This window comes from Papilio xuthus, unplaced genomic scaffold (assembly GCF_000836235.2).
Source record: "Papilio xuthus unplaced genomic scaffold, Pxut_1.1 DF825946.1, whole genome shotgun sequence".
Taxonomy (NCBI): Eukaryota; Metazoa; Arthropoda; class Insecta; order Lepidoptera; family Papilionidae; genus Papilio; species Papilio xuthus.
Genome location: NW_013532703.1, coordinates 4,690,553 through 4,717,478, shown reverse-complemented (window position 1 = coordinate 4,717,478; position 26,926 = coordinate 4,690,553). Strand labels below are relative to the sequence as shown.

Genomic DNA, 26,926 nt, shown 5'->3' with positions numbered 1-26,926 from the left:
AATATAATAGTATAATAGCATTTTATCACAGACTTATAAAACTTGAGAATAAAAATATATGTTTTTGAAAGTAATAGTTTCTTTGTTAATAAAAACATACCGGTTGTACGTCGATGTAAAGTCTATGTTTCTCAGGCACAGGCGGGGAGATGCCCTCCACCGCGGCTCGCAGGCTCTCGTCCGCCAGGTAGAAGTGGGGGAACGACAGCATTATAGGGGAGTCTGGAAACAATGACGTCACAAAATCAAGAAAGAAATGCGTTTCCAGTTGTTAACCCTCAGACACGTCTTCGTGTTTACCTCCGATGACATTTTCAAAGCTCTAGATGAGATAAGAAAATTCAATAAAAAAATAGAAAGAAATTAGGATGCAGCAACTCCCACGTCCCGTCTTCGTAGTTATTCCTTGATCAAACTACCAATTTCAGTACAATTTTTGTACAATTCCAAGCATCAGCCGTTTTAATAAAATATATTTGGCGGCACAAAATCATCAGCACCTAGTTCCTGTTTTTTTTCTTCTTTTTTTTATATTATATGTTACTGTTATGTCTACTCACCGTACTGGCAGAGTGATACATTGAAGAGTCCGTGCGGTGCGCAGGGCGGGCCGGCGGGACAGAAGCACTTGTTGTGCTCGTCCGCTGCGAACACGTCCTCAGGCGGCGTGAACCTGTACCCCTGCACGCCAGCCTTGGACTCCACTTCCTGAAGGAACCTGAAATTATTTGTGGCTTGTAAGACATACGTTTAGAATGGTTATCCTTCTTAAAAATGAGAACTGCATTGGTGTTACTTTACAATTAATTAAACTTTAAATCCAAAAAATGACAAAAGCAATGTAATAGAAAATAATCAGACAGAGTAACTCCTAGACAAATCGGCGGTTGACCCAGAGAAAAAGTGAAAATATAAGTTATGGGTTCATTTCTTTATAAGTGAAGAGGGCAAACGAGCAACGGGAACACCGAAGTGTTCACGTCCATGGACATCAGCACCAGAGGAACAACATGCGTTGCCGGCCTTTGAGATGGTGATACTACCATGAATTATTTCTTGTTTCCAATCATTTCTTATCAGAGATACCTTAAGAACCTTTAAACTATTGAATTAGTAAATCGAAGTGTACGTTTGTACATAAACAAAGGTGTGCGAGTAAAGGCATTACCGTACAATAGAGTTTTAAGATGCTATTGTTGTGGTTAGTACGGACGTCTGTCGCTTGACTCACGACTCTTTGTCACGCTGTTTATTGTTTTGACTCAGCTATGGATATTTGTTGATACTAACTTGTATAATCAAATAGGAATTGACGTGACTAATAAAATTAATTTGAAATTTAATAGATTTCCCTATTATATTCCTCGTTTTTGTTGTTTTTGTGTTTGTTGTTTTAACAGTGGTAGAGCCCGCTTTAACATCTTCGCACGAATCGGCCCGGCTCGCCCGGTGAAATACCACGACCACACAGAAGACAGGCGTCAAGTGGAAGCAATTCCGCGTTTCGACTGATGAGTGTGCGTCCCGGAGGCCCAATTTAGTCCTTTTTTCCTTCCCACCCTTTTTCTTATAAGGAAGGATGGGAAGATGGAAGTAGACTTTCCGGATGAGAGGATGCATGAAAAGGGAAAATATTTTTTATCCGTACATACTCTCCTCGGACGGAGGATATATATATGAATAATGATTCATAAACACCAACACAAAGCATTAGAATCTTTCAAATTTGGTTTAATTAGTAACCTAAGAAAAAAGCTGATTTATTTTGACTAAATTTTTCCTCGGTTAAAAAAACAGTTGACTAGCAATACTAATAAAACATAAAGAAACTTTTTTAAGTGAATGCTAGAAACATATTATAATATCCTGCATTATCACGTTGTAACGTGGAAATTGACGTTTTGAGTTGATGTTTCGCGTTAGGTTACGTTTGGTGGTGTTTATGTAACGCGAGTCTCACGGGAGTCAATGCGCGGCCATTGTTCTCGACCCGAACGTTGTTGTGACTTTCGCGACAGGGAAACAATTATTGTTTGTAGATTATGTTTATGGAAGTTTTTTTTTTGTAAATTTGTTTATAAATTATCATTGTATGTGACAAGAGATTCTTTCCGGTTTCACACGAACGAATGACTCCACATATTTAATATTATAAATTTTGATAATAAAATACGTCTTTCCCAATTTATTTGCGTCCATATAAAAAGAAAGCGCTATTCCCTTGTATTAAGGTTCTTCTTCCTCGGAATGTGTGAACTTACCTAAGTGGTAGAAGTCTGCAGAGATCCTTGTCGTAGACCATGAGTGTGTCGTTCTTTGTGATGTGAGGCGGAAAGATTGAGCCGTCGGAGCCAGCAATGCTGTTGCACTCGTCTGTCGTCCAGTGAGGAAGACGCTCTCGCATATTGTACCTGAAAACATAACAAACTATGCTACAGCTTTCCTTTCTATTATCATAAAATATGTGCAGTCAAAGAAATAAATTCGCTACCCACACATTATTGAATATGATACAACATATTGTCATAACCAGAAACTATAATTAAGCAAGTACGTTACTGACATCATTTCAATGAAATTTTATAGGAAATTTACTTCCTAGACTGTACATTAAAAATGTTTAACACACCTGTCGAAGATGCCGTAGTGTTCCATGTCCTTTGCGCCGGAAAACATGGTCACTATGTCTGGGGAGGTGCCGTTTTTCTGTGAAAAATAGTATTTTCAATGTTAAATCATATTTTTAAATACCATAGTTTCTTTAAAATATAATCTCAACGTAAGATGAGGTATATTAATAAATCAATATAAAATGTTAGACTGTTTATATCGTTTCTTTGTTTGATACTCCATTTTTGACGACAACTGAAGAGTTAATTATGATCAGTAATCCATTATGTATGAACTTAAAACACCCTGAAATTTAATTAAGAGTATGCTTACACCATAGAAAAGTCCGAATTCCTCATAAGGCAGCTTCTGTTCCTTGGGTACGACATCCTTGGCGAGTTTAAGCAGGGGGTCCTCGTAGCCCCATAATAGCTGGCCCACAGACACCGCGACGAATGGTTTGATCTTCAGAATATCCATGATAGATGCCATGGCGAGACGAAGGAATCGTGCTGCGTGTTTGGACTGGGATGTAGCGCTCTGGGAAACAAGGAACGTACATTTAACTAGATAAACGAATATTAAGCAAGCAAGGACCTACTACATAAATTAATTTCTCACCGTGGGTTTCTGAGCTTGAAATCCCGCTTAAAAACATTATTATCAGAAATCTGAGATAATATCGCCAAAGATAATGACAGGGATAACGATATAAACCATTTATACAGAGGTTTTGATCTTTCAAAGCGAGTAACAGTCACACTTTTATTTCTAAACTCTGTCTCTGTTTTGTCAAAGAGAATGTAAGGGATGACAACATGTAATAAAAGTATTACTGCAATGCGGTAATACAACTATGAATGGATAGACACGAGACAATCGCTCTTTACCTTTGTATCGAGATAAATAAAAAATTATAAGAAATGTACTTCAGGTCACACATCCCTATGATTCAACGAGTTATTTTCCACTACAGTTTCGCAGAAAAGGCTGTAGTCACGATTCGAGTACGTGATTATTGCTACTACACGTTTGTTTAAGATGGGAACCTGTTACTCCTTTTACTACCTTCATTTTGTTTTTTGTCCATAACGACTTTTTTACGCGACTATCCATGCGTGGCTACTATACAATAAAGAATTCAATTTTAAAATCAGACGACCAGGAATTATGTTTTTTCCAGATAATTAGTATCAAGTATACTTAAGTAGTATACTTAACAGAAATACTTGAAAAACAAAAGCTCACCTCTACCTGTAAGTTAAATAAAAAACCCGCTTTGAAGTCGACAAGTCACGAGTCACGACTTCCTGAGATGAGACCTTGACTCGTGTGATAAGCACAGGCGAAGGTTGTCATCGTGTCTTCACGTAAAGCATCTTATCATAATCTCTATGGTGTCCTAGTACTTAGCTTAAGGTACAGTTAAAGAAAACATGATATGGATATTACTGGCCGTATAATTTACGAGTTATTATTGATGATCTGCTTGTCCCGAATATATTCTACTACAACTTTATAATTACTCAACTCTTTCCAATAAGTAAATGAATATATATATTAAAATTTGCAGCTTTTAAAACACCGTATAACTTAGGTCATTTATCCATACTGTTTTAATATTATAAAGAGGAAATATTTGATTGTTTGCATTGAATTGGCTACTAAACTATTGAATCTGATTTGACAAATTCTTTCACTATCTGAAGGCTACACTATTCCTGAATGACATATACGCTATATTTATTACTGTTTTTTAAATTCCGCGCAGACGAAGTCGCGGGCATTTGCTAGGTTTTTTTAATTAGTAAAAACGAAACTGAGACTGGTCGCTAATTATTAACATGTTTTTAACGTCACGTGTTCATACTTTACATTTAGGTTAATTTACATTTAGTGTAGCTATTAAAAAAATCTTTTCACTAATTTTCGAGTTGTTACAGAACAGAAGCGGGTCAATTGCGGTTTTGCACTCGTTCGTAACTTCCGCCATTTACGTAATCGAAAATTTCGTACGCTTTGTGACCCGTCTCATAATTTCGGTGATTTACATGTAGTAATATATAATAATGGCCCCCAAACACATATCTGACCACCAGTGAGAATGGCGCTGTTATCGCGGTTAGTTTTGTATGGAAATAATTATTATTACGACAAAAAAAACAACTAACATATGACAAAATTGCTGCTTTAGTTACACTTTTGCCTAAATCGCCAAATTACTTTGTCGCTCGGTATATTATTACGCTATTACTAAAATTCTAATCATATGGGACTAAAGAATTTGAATGGGATGAGTAATCTTTTAGTTGGCATGTCACATCTAAATTTATTACGCAAAATAAATTATAGTATAAAAAGCACACAAGCAATCGCAGCATCCGCTCCTTGACAATATTAAGCAGTAAATTGAGTTTAAAATGAAATGTTTGATAGATAAATTTGTTTTGACGTCATATTTACTGCTAAACTAGCAGTCGCCATTATAAATATAGGATTTGATTGGTCAGTCTGTGAACAGACGTGTATAGAGATCGTGCAAACGTTGCGGAGAACCAATTAACACGCCTGTGTTACTTCGCTTGCGCTAAATGCTTACCTACCATTACTTTGAATTTTAATCAAACATTTTGACACGTATTTTTACCTGAATGACTGGATAGCTAATATTTATCGCACATATGTATCATCATCATCAGCTCACTACACGTCCTCACTGAGGGGCTCGGAGCCTACCCTAAGTTAAGGATGGTAAACTTGTATATATTTATAAATATGCCTTTTACACTTATACAATGTACTTTTTTGTTTAACTATACATCGAAGCTGTGTATAGGCTTTGTATTTAAAGACTAGTTGCCGCCCGTGACTCCGTAAGCATGGAATAAAAAAATACTTAATAAGTAGCCTATGTTCTTTCAGACTATGTTCTACATCTATGCCAAATTTCATCCAGATCCGTTGTGCCGTTTCGGAGATACCTTCAAACAAACATCCATCCATTTAAACATTCGCATTAGTAAGAATTAAGATTATATGTCTTCGTATAAAAACCTAGTACTTTTCAATTGTACGCATAAAAGAAAAATATCAAAGACAATTTTTTACTGCATAAATTTTGATGTTATTAAAAAATTTAAACAAATCTTTTATTTATTTTAAGTCGATGAACAAAAATGAAATCCGTCTGTCCGTTCATCGATCTTTGGCCGGTGGCGTCGGCGAGTTGTATGCATAACGGTCTATGATCATAATTTATTCGTCTTGTGTACCGCTACACTCTGGACTTGACTATGGGTGTGGATCGTTGATGTCTATTATATGAAAACGTATAGAAAATTTGTCACCTTGCTGCGTAAACTTTAATACTTTACTCTAATTTTGTTATTATTGTTTTTTTTATAAGTATTATTTATTTTTATTTTGACTTATAATAGTAATCACGAATCAGGTTATTAGTAAATTATTATAAAGAAAATCATCGATACATTTTGTGCAGAAATATGCTTGTATTATCTTCTGTTCTGTACGTGGAAATTCCCAAGAAGTTATATATCTTATTCATATTAGTTAATATATGCAGTTTTAATTTAAGGATATAAAGTTCATACTAAGACATCACATTGGAAAAACCAAACAGTGAGTAATTATGCAATTAAAAATTATCTTTGTACGTATTACAATCGAACCAAATTGTTTGACCCGACAAACAAAGACAGATCATCTAAGTGGTGAAAAGAAAAAGAGATAAAAGATAAAAGAAAAAGAGAGATAAGATAAAAGAAGAATATATCAAGACTTTTAGTCACAATTATTAAGGAGTAAATAAAAAGACATTCTATAGTCGTTAATAAGAGTGTCATGAAACAAACACACAAAGCGACACACACGCTCTCTAGTGTAGTTGCATCCGCTATCTTACTTTCATCATAGAAGTCGCGTGCACAATGAATGTTTATTTTCTGCAAATACGAGCAGTTACTGAGAGAGATACGCACGGCAAGTTTACTTGACCGGTTATTCAACCTGAATAATTTCTTCTTATAATATAAAAATAGATATTAGACATAGCTTAATATAAATGTACTATAAAATCTATCTATCTCTTTCGTAGTTCATTTCTACCGTTGGTTTCAATCGAAAAGACACTATTTGTTGTCTTTGTTTTTTGGAAAAGAATGTAAGGGATATCAATATTTTTATGTGCAGGTGGTGCTGCAGTGAAAACCCACCATCAAATGAAAAGTTCACGCAGGTCTCTACTGGTTTAATAAAATAAATTTGAATTATTACAAGTTAACAACTGTTTGATCTTTAAAAAAAAATAGGGTTGTCTATTACACAAAAATGGTTACCAAAGTTTTAGTTCATATCGATTAATATAATAAAAAAATATAGTGTAAATACAGACTAAAAAACATGTTTTTCTTTAAAATACAAGAATGAAAAGGCCATTTTAAATTGTGTTTTTATTCGCATGCTTACTAAGAGGATTAACATAAAAACAATTAAGCAATGCAAAAACAAACATCAGGGTTCTTAACTAATAAAATAATTTGCATGTAATGGGTTGTTGCCCTTAGGGATACAACAGTTCTGAAAAGTCATTTGTATGCGAGATACATGCAAATTGAAGATGTAATACGTAAGATTTAAAGTTGAAATCTCTTTTATAATGGTTAATACGAGGATAGTAATTCCAGAGACGTCCATATATCGTGATGTTATGTGCATGTTACCGACAGATTGTCAACTCCGCCTTTTTATAGTTTGCCTGGCTTGCAAATTGTAACAAGTGCATGAGCAATTCGCCTAGAGCATTATGAGCATATAGGACGAATTCATTCACAAAGTAACACCATTCACGATGCTACATGGGCGCCGAATGATTTAACAATTATTTTACAGAAATGTCGCAATTTCATTCATCATTTAATAAATAATTGTATATCTTCTTGTCACATGTCACTCTTTACAGGCACTTTTCCCAGGCAAATTACTAATTGGCGGAATTCATGACTAGTGGGCAACATTTATATTATCAAGAAGAGTTGATTTATTCTGTAGATAGGTCACGTTGTTTCAGTCGCCGGTCATTAAGGAGCTTATTTTAGAATTACTAGAGTCGCGTAACAATGTTAACTGGTTTCTTTAAGTCACAGAAAACCTTTACCTTTAGTAAAGGACGGTGGAACAAGTAAAACTTGTTGAAGCAAAAACAAGGTGTAAGAGTTTTATATGATTCATAGAACAATCATTTACACTTTAAAAGGATATACTTCCTGGGTAATTGTTTACTCTTTTGTTATTAAAAAATATAAGTTCATAAATAAGCAACGCCCATAGACATCCGTGTTACTAGAAACTGAACATGCAAAGCCAACCTTTGTACTTAACCCTTATGTTCATTTTGTATAGTATACCATACACTGAAACGTATGTATGAAAAAATATACCATCACGATGGATGTTGGAAGGTGTTAGAACATAGTCTGAAAGAACATGTAAGTGATTTTTTAATTCTGCGCGGACGAAGTCACGGGCGTCAGCTAGTATTTAATAATTATCACATGTTAACAGTAAACTTTAGACAATGGTCTTGTACATTTTCACGTGAAGTGCAATGCACATGTGCCCGACTTTCCAGTCTGACCTCATCGTCAAATGTGCGGGTTTCTGTTACGCACCGCTTGACAAATGGACTGTGATAATCGACGTTTCTTCGTCGATTTCTATTCGCTATTTAACACATTAATAACTTAAAGAAGTATTATAAATAAACAAACAAAATCAGTTGATCATACAAGTATATTCAGGTATATTTATTTATTTTTTATCTTTTAAATGCCACGAAATTTTTCCAATGTTTATGTAAACAAACTTATTCGATTAAATATTACTCCTGATTCACATACTTCGCAGTCTCTTTTTGAGTTGCTCCAAAAATATTAACTAAGACGGCGGCTAAATATGGTCCAATAGATTACGAACAACAGGATGTTTAAATAATAGATACTAAAAATACCACAAAAGAATTAGGTTATGCAATACTAGTGCATGATGTATACTATACAATCAAGGTTTAAAATACACGTTTATTGCACATGTGTTCAGTCGTTACTGAGCGAGCTATCGTGTTTGGTGAAGGTGTACGATCAAGGCGTTCTGTGAGACGGAACAATCGACGCTCCGGAACGTCCGCCGATACGGAACCGTACAGTTATCTCATATCGCACCTTCCTAATGTACATCGACTAGACAACGCTGTATATCTAGTACTTGATTTGGCACGTCAGAAACAAAAGTACTCTTCTGGCTGACGTGCCAACTTAAGCACGAACCATACATTGACCAAATTTGGAACTATAGTATTCTTCTGTCTTATTCAATTATTACTATACTTATTAATTGTAGCTACCAATTGAACATATTTCGATAGATCCACATAACAAATCTTATGTATAAAATTCTCGTGTCACAATTTTCGTTCCCATACTCCTCCGAAACGGCTTGACCGATTCTCGCGAAATTTTGTGAGCATATTGAGTAGGTCTGAGAATCGGCCAACATCTATTTTTAATCGCGGACGGAGTCGCGAGCGACAGTTAGTAAGACTACAAAGACTAGTTCGTCAGAAATCTATCTTCACTTTCATATGTTGTAGACGTAATTGTGACAACTTTCGCCATCGCCAAGATTCTTTTTGTCCATTCATTCATTGTGTAAGCATTGTCATTATATATCAGCCATTGACATCTAGTTAAACAATACATTGAGCAATGCTAGTAATTTCTAGAAGGTTAAAACTATATTATTTACAGATATGTAAACAATACATCTCAACTACTATTCTGAGAGACACTCAGTGTTTACTATTGAACAATATTTATTAGAAACGCGTTGACATCATACGGCATTTTGGTTAAGGCATAGCTATTACTTTTATAGATAGCATTTTATTTAACATTTATTTAATCTATCCAAAGAACGGAAAATAATTACCAAATTGCTTAACGCTCAACACAAATATTATTTAGTTAGCAGAAGACCTTGACAACTTAAGGTAAGCGTCCATTGGCGCGCGTCGGAAGCTCCGCACGCGAGGCACGCAACAGATTTTAGTTTGCTTTTTATCATTTATTCCGTGCGTACGATGCGGGCCAATGGGCGCGTACCTTTATAAATCTCAACGAAAAAAAACCCTAAACAATAGACAATCGCCAATGTGATCAAAATGTAAGGAGAACGAAGCAATGTGTACCACTTTCACCCGGGCTAGAACGTGCATTCGATAAAGTTGCCATACACAAACTACGTTAAACGGCATACCAAATAGTACGGCCGATATAATTTTTAGCAGCGACTACAAACTTATCTTGTACGGTAAACATCAACTGAACTGAACTTACGCTGACCGTTTGATACTATCTCAATCGATAACTTAATCGGTTCGTGTATGGCAGGATAAAGCTAGTGGCAGATCACTCGTTCTGCTACTAACCAATTATAATGCTAATACGTTTGATTATCGATTGCTCAATTAACGCGAATGTTATTTATCATACATTCCAGATGCTTACGTTAGGCGCGATATTGGAAAGTCTTGTGGAATTTATACATTAATACTCGTACACTTAAAAAATATTTCATTTTAAATATTATTTTTATATATGCCAGAGTATAGCAGCTCCACCAAAGAAATTACGAACGTTGTTCGATAATATTATAATAATTAAATTAAAGTATTAAATACATTTAAGTTTCTTTCTAATAAGCCTCTTCTCTCAATGTTCTTTATCGAATACCACATGCTATATTATACAAAATACTACACATTAATATCCCTACTAACCTATTATACCATTTAATTTATTGTCATTATTTCGTGTTTAAAAGTATAAGTATAAAATATTTTTTTCTTAAGTATAGCATAAAGTATGGTTATTAATATAATAACACTTTATAGTATTTAATTGCATACGTTTTGTAATTATATCATAACTATATGGTAACTTACCACACTTTACAACGATTATTAATGTAATGCAAAGGACCTATACTCGAGTAGATCATGTTCGAGGATGTTCTATGAACGTTACACATACATAACTGCAATTTATACATATAAGTTTAACCCTTTTGTACACAAGGCAACGTAAAATTCGAAACTAATATTGTACCTATCATTGCGTCGCGAGTATTCGTCGTCGGTGAATCATTGATGCGAGTCATCTATTCGATCAGTGCATAGCGACTATAGATCAATGGTATTGATTTGCTCCGCCGTTTTGAAAATCGTGGCAACGTTTGCAACAACAATTGACAAACAGCGTTCGAATGGCACAGGCATCGAAAGAACAAAATATCGGCGACTCAACTACTCGATATAACTTTATCTATTAGTTCTTGTACTCACCAGCATAGGTATGTTGGGGACAACAACAACGTCGTCGTCCGGTCCGGCGCTCATGTCCGGCTGGAAGGTGTACGTTCGCTTGTAGTGGAAGGAGAGCGTCCCGTTCTCGTTGTCGGTTATGTTCACCTTCTCCCACTCCTCCCTGTTTACAAACGGTTTTTTTAATAGTATAAGGCTTTGCAAAAGGTAAATGCTTAGGACAAGGAACATTGTTATAACTTGATAAATATGTTTATTAACGAATAACCTACCGTTTGACTACAATCTTACTTCATGTTAAATGGTATGGTTCGTAATCAAGGTAGGCGCTTTGTGTATATATATCCTTAAAGGCATCCTACTCTTAAAGGCTCCTAAGTATTATTCGATGTGAACACTAACACCGGCACATTCCATACTTTTGTTTTCCGCATAAGGAACATGTATGGAGATTTTATAAATTTTTGGGGAAAAAAAATCATTTCTTTGGTGGCATGCAATGTTTAAATAACATATATAATATCATTTAGTCCTTGTTCCTATCTTCTTATTAGAAAGAATGATTTATTATAAAAATATATAAGTGCAGAGTCGTACGAGCTATCGGACATTAGATTTATATATCACATAACACGCAATATCGCGTGATATATGTGCAATTGTTCTAATGACAATGGGTTGACATAACATATAAAAAAAAATCAAATTTAATGATTTTTACACAATAACAAGAAACATGAAACAACTTTTTATTAAGATTGATATTTAAAAAATCAATATTACAAGGAAAACGTAAATCACAAAAGTAATATTTCTTTGATTCTGTTTTCTCTACGAGGAAAACACAGTATTTTCGAAGCAAATCATTTCCTTCATAACCCAAGGTCGATTGTTTTTTTTTTACAATTAGTACAAAAGCTATAAAATCATGTATTATTTGTTGTAACTTTAATTGCTAACTAAATCGTTCATTAACATAAATAACTTGGTAACTAAGTAAAGTTTAAATACTTATTAAAATAAAACTGGATTTAAGAATTACTTTTATAGTTACTATTAAAATATAATTAACTGAAAAATTGAGTGTTTTACTTCTTCTACTTACTTCTTATACACGGAATACGTGAGAGCAAACAGTAAACAATTGTAATTAGTCATGCGTGTCTCGCTTTTATCTTAAGTAAGCACGTAACACAAACTGCAATAACTACATCTACAGTGCTTCAGATATTATAATGAATTTACTATAAAAAGAACAATAACCGCTAACATCAATATTTTACTTAACGGGAATTCAAGATTTCTTTTCATGAATTTGTTCAAACAATAAGTCAATAAAAATTAATAAGTAACATACTATACAACATACATTTTAAGCTATATTTTTAAAGATTTTTTTCGTACAACTCATTTAAAACTTTAATAGTTTCCGAGGATCTTCGCTAGTGCTATATTTTTTTCTTCAAATTGGACCCATGGAGTCATTTGGGTCTACTTAGACTACTTTCTGAAGCACGAGTTAAGTTTTTTTTAATATTTAGGTTTAAATATTAAAAGTCGTAAGTCACCGAGTATCACATTTAACGCAGTATTACAGTTGCATATATGGTACGCGACGATGACGCAAGCGCCCCCTAGCGGTGATTAGTTCGGTAATAAATTACAACACATGTGATATAACACTGCTTGCGATATTACAGCAACAATACTATCGTATTGAAAAGACAACCATATCGATTCCATATGGTATTAGCTTCATTAGTTCAGATGTGTCTACAGGGTGTCCCAAAATGTCCCATGTGTAAGCATTTCACACCATTTTTATCATTGAGTCTAAACTGATTGGTAATTTGGATGTTAATATTATCAAGCACCACTAAAAGGCCTTGTAAAATGCATAGAATATTTATAGCTTTAACTTAATCTTCTATTGTTTTATTCAATTAATCATTAATAATTACATTTAACGGTTATTCAATATTCAAGAGGAAAGTATTGTTTCTAAGGTACAACACAATGAGACATCAACCATCAAATTATATGACTTTTCGATGAGATACTTACGAGTAAACGTATGGTCCAAGTTCATCGAGTATGGGCTTGGATCCGTTGTTGAGGAATTCATCCGCGTTGGTGACATTGTAGACGTATACGTTGACGAAGGGCCGCACCGGTGGTCGCGCCCACCACTCGAACGTCATCGAGCCGGGGCGGAGCACCAGCTCCTGTTATAAACAAACAACTAGTCAAATTGACATACAATGACTTATAGTTGGTTTTTGAGGCCAAAATCTTGCCTGACCACACAGAGATAAAAATATGTTTCATACAGGGAAAAATCCCTGGTAAAGGCTTAGAAACCAACGATTACGGAGACAATACTAGTAACCAAGGATAATTAGGTTTAAAAATATAAAGGTTTGGTAACTCGTAGTTCATTCCACAGCCGAAAAAGCCTGTAAGATATTTTTATACTTCTCTTTAGGCAGTGGAGTTACATGGATATGTAAATATATTTTAAACTACAAAATAAGTATTTCAGTTAACAAAATCTTTAGAAAAAACAATTGAGTGTCATGCCCAATAAATCAAGTCATAGTAAAAATGTATGAATGGGCTCGTAACAAAGTTCCGAACCGTTATCTGCCTACGTCACAGTGAACGGTTTATCGACGTATAAACTTAACTAACGCTTAAACTGGTAAATATTTAGGTGAAGGCGAACTGTCGAGCGGCCGAGCGACCATAATTGCCGATTCGCACCGCTTTGCGAAACTAAAATATCTAACAACAATTGTTTCTAACAAACAGTACACGAGATGTATGAATGAGATTAAAGAATTTATTTTTAGCACGAGGCATGCGAAGTTAACACTACTCATTGTTATTGCATGAGAAAGTTGTATATTAAATATGACCCTATAACTAGGTTTATTGTGTACAAATTTGTACACTATTGTATACTTTTCTAAAGCTGAAACTTTATGTATTATTGTATTATATACATATATTCCATCGTAACAGCTCTATGTATTTCTTCTCTAATCGCAACAAATGCATAACTTAGTAGTTAACCTCGAAAATTCAAGTTGTTTAGAACGATTTCTTTTGTACGCTTCTGTACGCAATTCGCGTAGAAATACGTATAAGTAGTGATTTCACGAGCCAATGAATCAACAAACGCTATGTTAGATCTATCGCCGTTGCGAATCTTTTGCCTTTAGTGGAAAGTGTGTCAATGACCTTATATAAATATATGAGTTTTTGACATAAAAGCGTAGGATTTGATTAATATCTTTAAGACGAAACTACCGTTGCTTAAATTTTATATTTATTCATATACTTAATTCGCATGTGTATTCATAAAGAATAACGTACATTGTTATACATAACATTTGGAACAAACATAGCGAAGTATAGTCCAACAGGGATATCTGAGCCGATGAGAGGGGCTGCTGTACCCGTTAGTCCTGTCAAAGGATATAGAAAATGACATAAAAAATAATATGACAGCTACAGTACGAAAATGATCTTGTGACAATTTTTTAATTAACAGGAGGGCGCTATTGAGTTCTCCTAACTTCGTTTATCTTATGCCCACTCGATCAGATAGCCTTGTCGTTATCCATACAATTTTATTGAAATTTAGTAACTAATAATACATATTTATTATAAAGTAATAATGTCTAAAGAATTTAAGTAGTTTTTTTCTAATATAAATACTATAATTTATGAGGAAGAATTGGCACAGCATGGTAATTGACATTCCAAGTAATTTACTAACTAAATTTATTACGACAAATTTAAATCTTTTATGTTCTATATTTCACATAGCTTAAATCCAAATTGGTTCATATTAATATACTTACAAAATACTTTGTTTACATATTGTCGAAACTAATATAATATTAATAGCCTATTCATTTCATTTATGTAAAACTATTCAAAATTAACAGTTTAGGTGAAGGCTACCTTACAACATATGTAGGTATAATATTACCAATTAAAATTAGAAATGGAAAATTTTATCGATTTCACACAAACAGCCATACTCACGAGTACCTAACAGTACGTTATTGGATAACAATTAAAAGTAGTAGGATTCGTAATATGAATTTTGCCACAATGTCAAATTGTTACTCGTAATAAAATAGTTAGTAAATAAATTTCTTACCCGAGATCTTTAACGATCTTAAATTTATCTAGCCGTTATTATTATTTTTTTATTTAGCTAGGGAAGATTTATTTAGAAGGTAGGTGGCGTTGTGGCTAGCCATTCGTCGCGTTCCGTCTCCCGGAAGGGCGACAAATGGATTGCTGAGGTTCGTTTGGCCACCGCAAATAGAGGTCGGTAGTCTTTGCCTACGCCTTTAGGTTACGGGCATTGTTTTAACGACGTAAACTGAAAACTATTTCAATTTTTGCATATAATTGTTAAAAAAAATTCAACTTACGTGATCTATAAATAGCTTGACCCATGATGAGAAGAATATTGCACATATTATGCCCAATAATAGTAGCACTACGGCGGAAGCCAGCACGAACCCTGGAATAAAAAAAAACATTCCATTAATAAAAACCATATCAATCGGCTCCTACTTATAAAGTAGTAACTCAAAAATATCATTTTTTACCCAACCATCTAAAATTTACTATTTCAAAGTCTCATAATTAAAACAAAATATTTTGACAGAAATAAAGATCATGTTTAGCAGAGTTACAAAAGCACGAAAATCATTTTGGTCGAAAACAAGTTATATCATCATACGTGCGACTAGTATATTTGTTTCTCGTACAAACGTTCAAAGCGTTTAAACATTTCGCACTGATTTATTTATATATGAATCATCATCGAGTAATGTTTAGAGAGTGTAGAGAAACGACTCAATTTGATAAACACAGCAACACCGACGTACGCACTACATACTCGGTTTTCCTTACGGAGTCGCTTCGTCGAAACTCAATACGTGATAATATTTTCCAAACACCAACGTTCTACGTACGAATATGTTTTTGAAAACATGTCGATTATTACACGATCAAGTGATTATAGACTTAATGGATTTGTAATTAAGTTGAAATTTGGATGTTTATATATTATTGACCCTCGTAATACGTTTATATCAAAAATAATTTGCTTTTTACAAGAATTTAATTAAAACAGACAATAACAATTGATGCTTTGTATTTTTTGTATAGTGAGAATGCATGTAATTAGCAATTCGTAATCTTTTTAACAAGGGTTTAAGTTTAAGATTTAATTGTTACAAGTCACTGACGTTTAAATCTTTTCCTTGGCGTAAGGCAAAAAAGTTTTTTTTAAGTTTTTTTCTTTATCAGCTTTGAGATTATGCTCAGTTTACTTTATTCGAGAGTTGCGATCAAATCAATCGCGATTACGTTTCAATGTGGGTTTAGTTTTTTCTAGATGTAATCGAGCGCTGGATTCGATTTCTTGACTGGAATAATGTAAACTAGACATTAAAGTAGTCTTATTATAATTTTGTTCCAATCATCGCATAATAAAACGTTATTACATAACAGGTTACATTAAACGTGTTTTGGTATTTATTTCTAAGAGATAAGGATTTTCAAAAACCAGTAACAATTAAATGATAAAAAATTAAAAACATGTTAAAATAATCAGCTTAGAAAACATTTCATTTAAATTAAACTTCGAATTATTTTCACGTATCGTAAATAAAATTGTTCATTTTGCTAATAATAACAAACAGTCTCGCAGAAACAATGTAACAAGATCTTTTTTAAAAACAAAGTTTGCATAGAATTATGTGGCTTATAAGCCACCTAAAGATTAGCCAATTAATGTTGAAGCGGTTAAGAGTGGGCACTTGGATTTCCACCACCTTAAAATGTAGACTGTTTAGATTATAAAAGACAAGCTGTCGTCCACGCGGTAAGAAAAAAACCTAAGTTTTCTTCTAGACTATATTTTACATCTTTGCCAAATTTCAGGAGAATCCATGCAGCCGTTCTGGATATATTCACATTTAAAATATTAGTAACAAAGTAAGATAATGCGAATGTTTGGATGGATGGTTGTTTGAAAGTATCTCAAGAACGGCTGCATGGAACTCGCTAAAATTTGGCAAACATGTAGAACATAGCCTGGAAGAACACATAGGCTACATTAGGTTTTTTTTAATTGCGGACGGAGTCGCGAGCGACAGCCTTAAAATATAAGTAACAAAGTAAGAAGTAAGATATATCGATTTGAAATCCGTAATATCTAACCCTGTTAGTTACGGCCGTGAGTCTCATATCTGTATATCTGAGCAAAAACATTGATGTCTTGTCTAACTCAATTTCACTTGAACTTTCACTGTCACCGTCCCGTCAGTCATATCTTAACACAAACCACATGTAACATAGCGTGTTACATGTGGTTGTACATCCAATATACAATGTGTTGGTACATCCAATGAACGATTAAACAATTTCAACAAAAATAACAAGTGATTTTATAATATTCCTGCGATTTTTCAAAGAAAAAAGGTATGAGAATAACTCTTTGTAGACATATTTCGGCAGTGGAAACTAACGAATACAAATATACAGTCACTGATTATGTCCTATAGTGGACTGAGTCAGGCTGATGATGACGAAACTCAATATTAATGGCGCTTAAGTAAATCTGATTGCAAAAGAACGGAAACGACAATGACTACAATTAATTACTATTAGTTTAAAATAATGTTTAAAACCACCTAAATAAGGTCGAAAATTAACATCCTACGATTTATATCGTAATAATAAAGCTAATTAAGTTACGGTGAAATATATAATACGTTTTTTTTAATATTTTTACAATCGCTTTGCATCCAGATTTTACTTATTATTGTTAAAACTCATAGATAGAAATTTAATACTTTTGTAACAAAGATTAATATTTTTCTTGATTGTCTATTTAATAGTATTTTGATAGTTATCTGTGATATACGTCTGGTTTGAATACTTCAGTTGTAGACAGTAAGCCAGTCCGGTGAATTGCGTCAAGTACATTAGAAGGTCCCTTCACTATTATAAATAACGTTAAGGGTTACTTCCACTACTGAAATGAATGAGCATTGTTACGGTTTGACTATACATTTGCGATTTATAAAACACTAATATAAAATATTAAACATTTTTTCTTTTTAAACAATCAGGAAACAATATGATATTAAACTACCAAGTTATTCAATAATAACTATAAGTTATTAATAAAAAATAAATACTCACTGTACTCGTATACAATTCCGTGGAAAAATACAAATGCGTTTTAATTATTTGAATTAAAAAAAATGTAGCGATGAAGTCCAAACCGTTGCTTGGCAACGGATGATGTTATGGAACATTTAATCAGGAACATTTAAAAAGTACGTGGATGTTGCATACAACATATACATCTAGATGGTACAATGCTACTTCTGAATGGATGGTGTTATTTAATAATAATAAAGTTATAATTCCGGGAATTAAAAAAAATTAACATGATACGTGATATTATTTAATACCGGATACGAACAGACGTGCTGACACTACAGCTGAGCAAGCGGCAGATGCAATCAATAGCGATTGTTCAGATAAACCATTGTGCGATACCGATGCGTGTTGCCAAGGTCTTTTTGGAGGTTCACCAACCATTTTGTCAGGTTAAATTAAACAAAATACGCTTATACGTGTAAAAACTTACCACTGCGTTTACGAAGCGAAACAAATAACATTCAACACAATGCTATACTCTAGAATAATTCGATATCTTTCCTGGACTAAGGGGCCTTTGGCGATGAAACAATTTCCAGTCCTCCCTCTTTTCTTCCATTCTCTTTACCTCCTGATGCGACAAAATGTCCGCTTTTTGCTTTATCTGTGGAATATTTTATTCTTGGTCTCTCTCTATTTCTTTCCCCTCCTATTTTCCTATTATTGTGGTTATAAGGTCGACGTGTCGTTTTAGATTTTCCAATGTCAAGTAAAAAGTTATAATTTTTTTTTAAATGTCGATCAAATATGTCTACCGAGAATTAAAACATCAAGAACACAATTGAATTTATTGTGCACTTTATCAATAAGAATGAATTACTTTAAGAGTATGTTACAAGGTTACGCTTTATTCAAAACGAGAGCATTCTGTATGACAAGATTGTTGTTATGAATAACAATATTTTATTCACTACCTACGTAAAAAGTAATAACTGTATAATCTGTATCATCTTTACACTCCAGATATCTTGACCACTAATTTGACTGACAACTGCAATTCAAAAATACGTATTCAATATCTACCTAATCTACCGTTTGAGACCCGATAAAATTATGTTAAATTAAATATAAATTGCCAAGACAAATTTACAACTAGTGTTGTTTTTTTGAACACAATTAAATATTATTTTGTATCAAAATTAATTGATTCTCTATTTTCTTCCCTGCCAAACTGTATACCGGAAAGTTACTATTTCACGCCCGCATTCCCAGCTGGGTTATACATACAAATTTACATAATATCTCACAAATTACTAAAACTCATACAAAACAAGGTACACTTTAATTTATTAAGGTAATGGGTCTTGCATTCGTGACCCACTGTTACCACAACCGTAGTTTCTTACCGCAGATTGTCTGTTGCATTCAAGATCTTTATTGGGGAAAAAATACGACAAAAAGAGACTTCAAAAGTTACGAAACAGCTCTTTAAATAATAGAAAGTGGTTCTTCTTTGGCCAATATCTTGTCGAATTCTGCTCTAACAAACTATAAAAGTAATATTAACAAACTCTCAACTATATTTATAATATAAGCGATTCGTAAGCATTTATATAATTATCATAGGAACACATTAATGCAATTGTTTATTCTTACATTTCAACACACTATATGAATATTTTGAAGATGAGTTGCGTAAATTTTACATTCACTTGTCCCTTGCAGCGAATTCTTTGTACCGGAGTGTTGCAATAGTTGCATACTTTAATTATTAAATTACGTTAATTTATTCCATTAAATTATTACTCAATCGACACTAAAAATAACTAACGTATATGTATCATTATTTGATTATGATTAAAATATAATTCAATAGAATTTAAAATTGCAATGCCATTTCTGGAAATGGATTCCAAGTTTTTTACGAGATGTGATAGAAAGTTAGGTATAATTTTAAGGAGAAAGTAACACTATCACTTCTAGAATCTGACTGACGACGATATTTTTAGATATTATTTTAATCACTTAATACTGGATAGTAATCGAAGGTCGGAATTTCTATTTCACGCTACCGCAAACACGATATTCGGAATATTTTGTACGTAAACGGGTTTAGTTACGTAAATATAACACGTGGACACTCACTTATCCCCCTGTTATCCTTCACACGTTCAACATAACGAGACAACTGGACTTTCAGCGCCATAATTTAAGTTTAACGGTATCGTGTATTTTCGATAGTGGCGGGAATCAGATCGCCATTTTGAAACAGCGGGCGCGCCGGCGCGAGAGCGACTGGTCGCCGTGCGCCGTGCAAGTAGGTTTTACTCGTGAAAATTGTTTTTTTTCCGCTGTTTGACCGAGTAAGTTATCTGTCCGTGCATTTCGTAAGACGCATTCGTAGCTAGATCATGATTATATGGACACGATCGATTGTTGAGGACACATTTTGCGTAATTTCATTTCTTAATTAGTTCGTTCAGATTTTTGGGTACGATACCTTTGTTTTACAATAGTATTGCCAGTTTTTTCTGCCCTCATTCTCCCTTTTAAGTGTTGCCAACTTATTGGTGTATAGCTAATACATAATAAATAAATCGACACTTTGAGCTGTGTTTGATATTTTTTTATCAAATCAAAGCGCGTTTACATGGTCAAATTACTTGTGTTATGTTATTAAGTTCACAATCACAAGCCCAGAATTTCAGTAAATCTATTTTAAGAATATTGTCTAAAAATAATTATTTACCACGAAAAACCTAGGCAAATCATTAGTGCAATATTTATTTATTAAACATAAACAAAAATCCATTGTCATCAAACTTCACATTGATACGTGATTTAAACTGAATCAGTGATACCAATAAAGCTGACTAAAATTATCATAACAATAACAAAGTTTCGAGTTATTTCCGCAAACGTTGACAGTCGGGTTACAGTTAGGGCTGTCAACTCTTCAAATTTGCACGATGCATATTGGATTCTAGGGGATCGACACCAAAATCTTCAAATCAGAGTGACTGTCACCGAGAAACAAAAAAGAAGCGACTTCGAATGGACGTCGTTTCTATATCGATTCTCAACGACTGTCCAGGAATTTAGGGTTGGCATGTCACTAGTTATTATTTTTTTTGGCCGCCAGTGTTCGGGTCGCTGTATCTACAAACGGGTAAGTCATTGCTTTGAAATTACAGCTTTAGCTTCGTCTTAAACGCGCCTGTTAAAGCTGCATACAGTCAATTCTACCACTGCTATTCACACCACTGCTAACAGTCGCAACCGTCAGCCTCAAAATGGCGAAAATCAAATAAGTATAAAATACCACGGTTTATGACTTGTTCATGTATAGAGGTCAGTGGTTTGGATCTATTTGAAAGTTGGTAGCCCTAGTTACTATAATAGTAACATTGATTCTATTAACATATATGTAAAGAGGAATATTATGCAGCTTATCTTAGATGCATAATCAATATCATTTGACGTGTTTATATTGACGTGAATCAATTAAATTGGACATGTTAACATGCATTCGTTGAAGGGACAATAAATACTAAGCTTTTATTGTAGATTTATCATACTAAATTCACACTAAGCGGCTACCTTAGTGACCATGTAACATGTGCGGTATGGCGATAAATCTTTTCATACGACGTTCAGTTGACTAGGTCTTCCTTATAATACAGTAAAATATACATAACATTGATTTAACAATCAAACAAAGACGCTATCTGCTTCGAAATGACAACTTCAGCTTCGTTTCAACTTAAAAACGCCTGATTATGTTAATGACAGTTCATTTTATATCTCAATTATTAGTTCAAGTTCTCGCCACTGCTACCAACCTCTACGATCAGCGGTAAAATGACGAAAATCAATTAGGCACCCAGTTCTACGGTTTATACCCAATCCATGTACAGAGGTCAGTGACCCATAAAGATACAGGACGAGTAAGGGTTTTATAACATCAATTACATTCAAAACGTCATTTTACTTGTATCTACAATAAAATTTTAATCGTAAACTACATGTTTAGGGCCAATATCATTCAAAATATCAAATGGTAACCGAAATAAAGGATCTTTCTCGAAGATAAATCTACCAGAAGTAAATTAATTATCGAGACAGATGACGCTAGTATCGCTTAATCGAAACATTGTGAATTAACGAAACCAATATTATGTACTTTTATATATACATTTACATGCGTATGTATGTTTTGAGTATGCGGATATTAAATGTATGTAATTCCATTGTAAATAGCTGAAGAGCTCTTCATCTCATTTATTCCATTATCTTATTCGTATTAAACAAGATCCACGCAACATTAAGTTTCCAATGCAATTATAATAAAACAAACAATACTTAAACAGCGCAATACGCCGTAGTAAAATAAATCACCCTAGTACAGGCATTTTCCGTTATATCATTCCTATTTGTTCAACAATTGACGTGATTTGATTGATTGCTTTTGTAGACATTAACATAGTTTTTTCCTCCTTGTATTCATTTGTGTTTGAAACGATTTTTTATTATTTATACTTGGAACCCATACTTAGATAAGAATAAGATATATAAAATATAAAAACACGACGAAAACTGATTATTAAACTGATTAAAAAAAAATTATTTTATTTTTTACTAAACATTATTAAATATCTAATTTCTATGAAGTAATAGCAATACCTTCGAATCTTTTCTTATAATTTTCTCTAAGTAACGATTACTTTGCCCATGAAAATATTCAAACTTTAAACTTTGACGTCACCGGAATATCATGATTTTTAACCTTAACAAATTCTCATGTCAATTAATAAAAAACTTATAAATAAATTTAAAAAAAATTGCATGATGTCCGCATTTTTGTCCATACAATATAATATAATAAAAACTCATGATATTTACATATTAATAATTAAAATGAATAAATATTTCTCACATAAACGATCAAACATGATAACAATAACCTCAAATTAATTAATTCCAAGTTATACCTTACTAATTATAATTAGTCGTGGTATTTTATCCTAATTGAAACAGTTAGAAACTAATTGTAACGAGCGATATTTCTAATTATTGGTTTGGATGTGACAACTGGAGAATCACTTGTTCACACTGAAAATTCTCTTTGAGAAAACTGAGAAAGCATTATATATTTGTACAGTCAGCTGCATAAATAATGTGTACTAGGCTCCAAAAATTTGCATTCGGTTTGAAAAATATGTACGCATGTATCCGCCCTTATGAGCGTCGTTGGCTCAGGGGTTTAAGCACGTGACTTGTAATCTACAGGTCCTGGGCTCAATTCCCGCCATGTGTTTTTCGATTTACATTTATCCGATGTTCTTATGTTGTAGAAAAACATCGTGATGCAACCTGGACATATCTACGAAGAAATTCAATGATATGTGTGAAGTCAACCAACCAAATTCAAAGATTATGCATGTATTTTATAAACCGAAGGTGTATACAAATTTATAGAACATTGTAATTGCATACATATTTATGCAGCTGACTGTACAATACTAGTGTACAGACGACATTCTCGGTTTGTTTGTCACGTTGCAGAACAAAAATTAACAAGAAATAATTGATATGATTTGTCTCATACCTTTAGCACTATACATTAGGAGCAACATTAAGCAAATAGATGAAAGAAAGAAAAAGTTTTTATTACGAGTAATAAAGATTAACCAAAAACAATAACCTTTTACTGACATAAAAATTACACAACTGAAAAATTAAATCGATGTTGATGTTAAGTTACTATTTATGGAATAACAAACATAACAAATACACATTAACGCCCATATCTAACAAAATGGAAGGAATGATTACTATCTCTGTTGTACATTCGTCTGGCTTAGTATTATCTCATGTTGTAACTTTTTATTGTATTAAAATGCGGTACTTTTTGTGTTGAATTTCGCAAACAGTTCGCAGGTTCGACATTGTTGTAGGTCAAGGTGCTACTGAAACTCTGTCTACGAACAATACGGTACTGCCGCGCTGGATATAAAATATCAAATGGCAGATGGAAGTTATAAAGAGTTTAGTTTAACTTCTGTCAATTTTAACAAACGATTCTCCACTATCGTAACATCTGTATTACAATACTGCCATCCCTTTCATTCTATTTGACATAAAAAGAGATAAAAAAGTTTGTATCAATTTATTATGGCAATTGCTATTTTCCCTAACATTTTCAAATAAAACGCAGAAATTGAAGTTAAACGTGAAAGAGATTTTTGTATAGATTTGAAATAATATTCCTTTTTTTGTTATGCAATTTAGTTCAATTTAGTATTGGGGATATAAACTAAAGGGTCGCTAGAAATGGCTTTGCCCAAAGAATTAGTGGTCACATAAATATAATAATTGAACTATGCCAGGGTCTCCTAACCATAAATAGATACCTTTATCGCATATATAATATACTAGCTCTCGCCCGCGACTCCGCCCACTGGGAATTACAAAAAAATATTAGGAGCCTATGTTCTTCCAGACTATGCCTATGACAAATTTCATCGAGATGCCATCCATCTAAACATTCGCATTTATAATATTAGTAAGATAATAGTAAGACCAGGTCAGAGCGGCAGTAGACGTCCCTTTGCATATATGCGCGAAAAAGCAGTAGCCCGGGAAGAGATGAAGCGTCAGGTGAAACGTGCCACGGCACCTACTAGATATCCACGACCAGTCTCTAAACACTGAAGCGACTGGAAAGAAGCCTAGGCACTTATAATATTACTAAGGTCGAAGATTTGAAGATCAAGGTACGAATACTAAGCATCTTCACACTGTTTAAATGATACTTCATTGTAAATATGTACACGGACATAGCTGCGTCATGTTTTCACACTTGCCTTGTTTGTTAAGCACTTGGAAGAATATTCGTGGATTTTTTCTCATCATACGTTTTTTAAAAGTACTGGCAGGAAACTCATTGAGATAACTATAAGTTGACATTAACAAATAAAAATGACGTATTCAAAGTTTGTGTTGTACACTAGTAACTAAAAAGTATGGTGGAAAATCTAAATAAGTACGTAATATTATATCTAGATAAAAATAAATAATTAACTGTAATAATTTTTTTTACACAAATATTGTCATTACACTGACTGTCGTTCGCGACTTAGTCCGCGCGGAATTAAAAAAAAGTGAATAAGTACCCTATGTGTTCTTCCAGACTGTGTTCTACATCTCTGTCAAATTTCAATCCGTTCAGCCGTTCTGGTGATACACTCTAACAAACATCTATACATTCAAACATTCGCAATGATATTAGTAAGATAGTACGCCATTAAGTAACAACCATTCTTCAATATTATTATAAATAATTTATACTGCTAATTTGTTGCGAACTGTAACATTACCTGGTATTTCCACAACCGTTAATTACATTCACAGTTTTTAAAAACCAAAAAACTCGTACGACCGCACCTATTGTTTAAAAAAAACTATTAGCATTTATAATTCATTTGAAACAATTTAGTATTCGTATTTCGATTTTAAACATATTTAACGGTTACTACAATGGCTAAAACGACTACATATTAGTGAAACATTATCAAAATTATCATCATCATCATCATCATCATCATGAGCTCATTATACTTCCTCACCGAGGCTCGGAGCCTATCCTAATTTAAGGGTGATTTCGCCATAGTCAACTACGCTTGCCAAGTGCGGGTTGGTTGACTTCACACATATCTTTGGATTTCTTCTCAGATATGTGCATGTTGTGGTTTAAGATCTTTATTTCTCAAAGAATTTACAAAATTCACTTACGAGAAACAATTTTACAAGAACATGAAAATTTTACCAGTAGTCAGACATTACATTTTACATTTTACTAACAAATTTCTTTAATTTATTTTTAAATGATGATGCATATTTATGTTGCATCACGATGTTTTCCTTCACCGTAAGAACGTCGGATAAATGTACATATGTAAATCGAAAACTGAAAAACACATCGGTACATGGCGGGATTCGAACCCAGGACCTGCAGATTGCAAGTCAAGTGCTTGACCCCAGAGCTACCGACATCAAAATAATATTTCATTTCAATTCGACCTTTTCCGATAAAGCCGTGAGGCAAAGGTTAACTACTAACTTGGACTTAAAAAATTACAATCACAAGAATTAGTCAAGCTAAGATTGATTTGGTTATCATTGCGTCGGTTCATCGTAAAAAAAGATTTTCGCGCATACTGCACATTATTACTAAGTGCGAATTACCAAAGAAACCAAGGTCAGTTTTACGCAATAAAATATAATGGCACAGATTAACAAAATAAAGGCTTTAACCTCGTCTTAATAATCAAACCATAACTGGCTAGTTAATAGTCTAATTTATGCAAAGTTTTGTTTAAGTATAACGATAGGAATACAACGGCTTACCGTGAGTTTTCAAGACCGATACCTCCGTTATTGTCATTGAAAAAACAGAGATAACAATATGTTTTATACAGAGATTTTGGTCTCAGAAAGTCACGGTTACTGATATAAAATTTATCTATGTATGTAAACGCTGAACCTGACTAATATCAACAAAGAGCACTAGTGTTTAGGTCTAGACACTTGTTGCGGAGGAAAGCGCAAGCGTGCCCGTGGCCTCGCCATGATGGGTAGGAAGAACAGAGGGGTTTAGTGGGCATGCTTCACATGCGGAAGAGAATCCCACATCACTACCACTTCCCTTCGTTC

The 26,926-nt window shown here is 33.5% G+C and overlaps 1 protein-coding gene across 2 annotated transcripts in view; it reads right to left on the bottom strand.

Moving 5' to 3' along the window:
• emp (epithelial membrane protein) overlaps positions 1-26,926 on the bottom strand; it is a 58,063-nt gene that overhangs the window by 2,509 nt on the left and 28,628 nt on the right. The window contains exons 1-9 of one of the 2 annotated variants that reach the window (XM_013321487.1): positions 20,357-20,509; positions 15,460-15,551; positions 13,070-13,230; positions 11,027-11,168; positions 2,944-3,150; positions 2,630-2,706; positions 2,262-2,411; positions 561-718; positions 101-222 (exon numbers count right to left, since the gene is read on the bottom strand). In XM_013321487.1, coding sequence (XP_013176941.1) covers positions 101-222; positions 561-718; positions 2,262-2,411; positions 2,630-2,706; positions 2,944-3,150; positions 11,027-11,168; positions 13,070-13,230; positions 15,460-15,551; positions 20,357-20,417 — 1,170 coding nt within the window. In that variant the 5' untranslated portion in view covers positions 20,418-20,509. Of the gene's footprint in view, positions 1-100; positions 223-560; positions 719-2,261; positions 2,412-2,629; positions 2,707-2,943; positions 3,151-11,026; positions 11,169-13,069; positions 13,231-15,459; positions 15,552-20,356; positions 20,510-26,926 lie in introns of those variants that run through there. The other variant, XM_013321488.1, reaches the window with a different exon arrangement.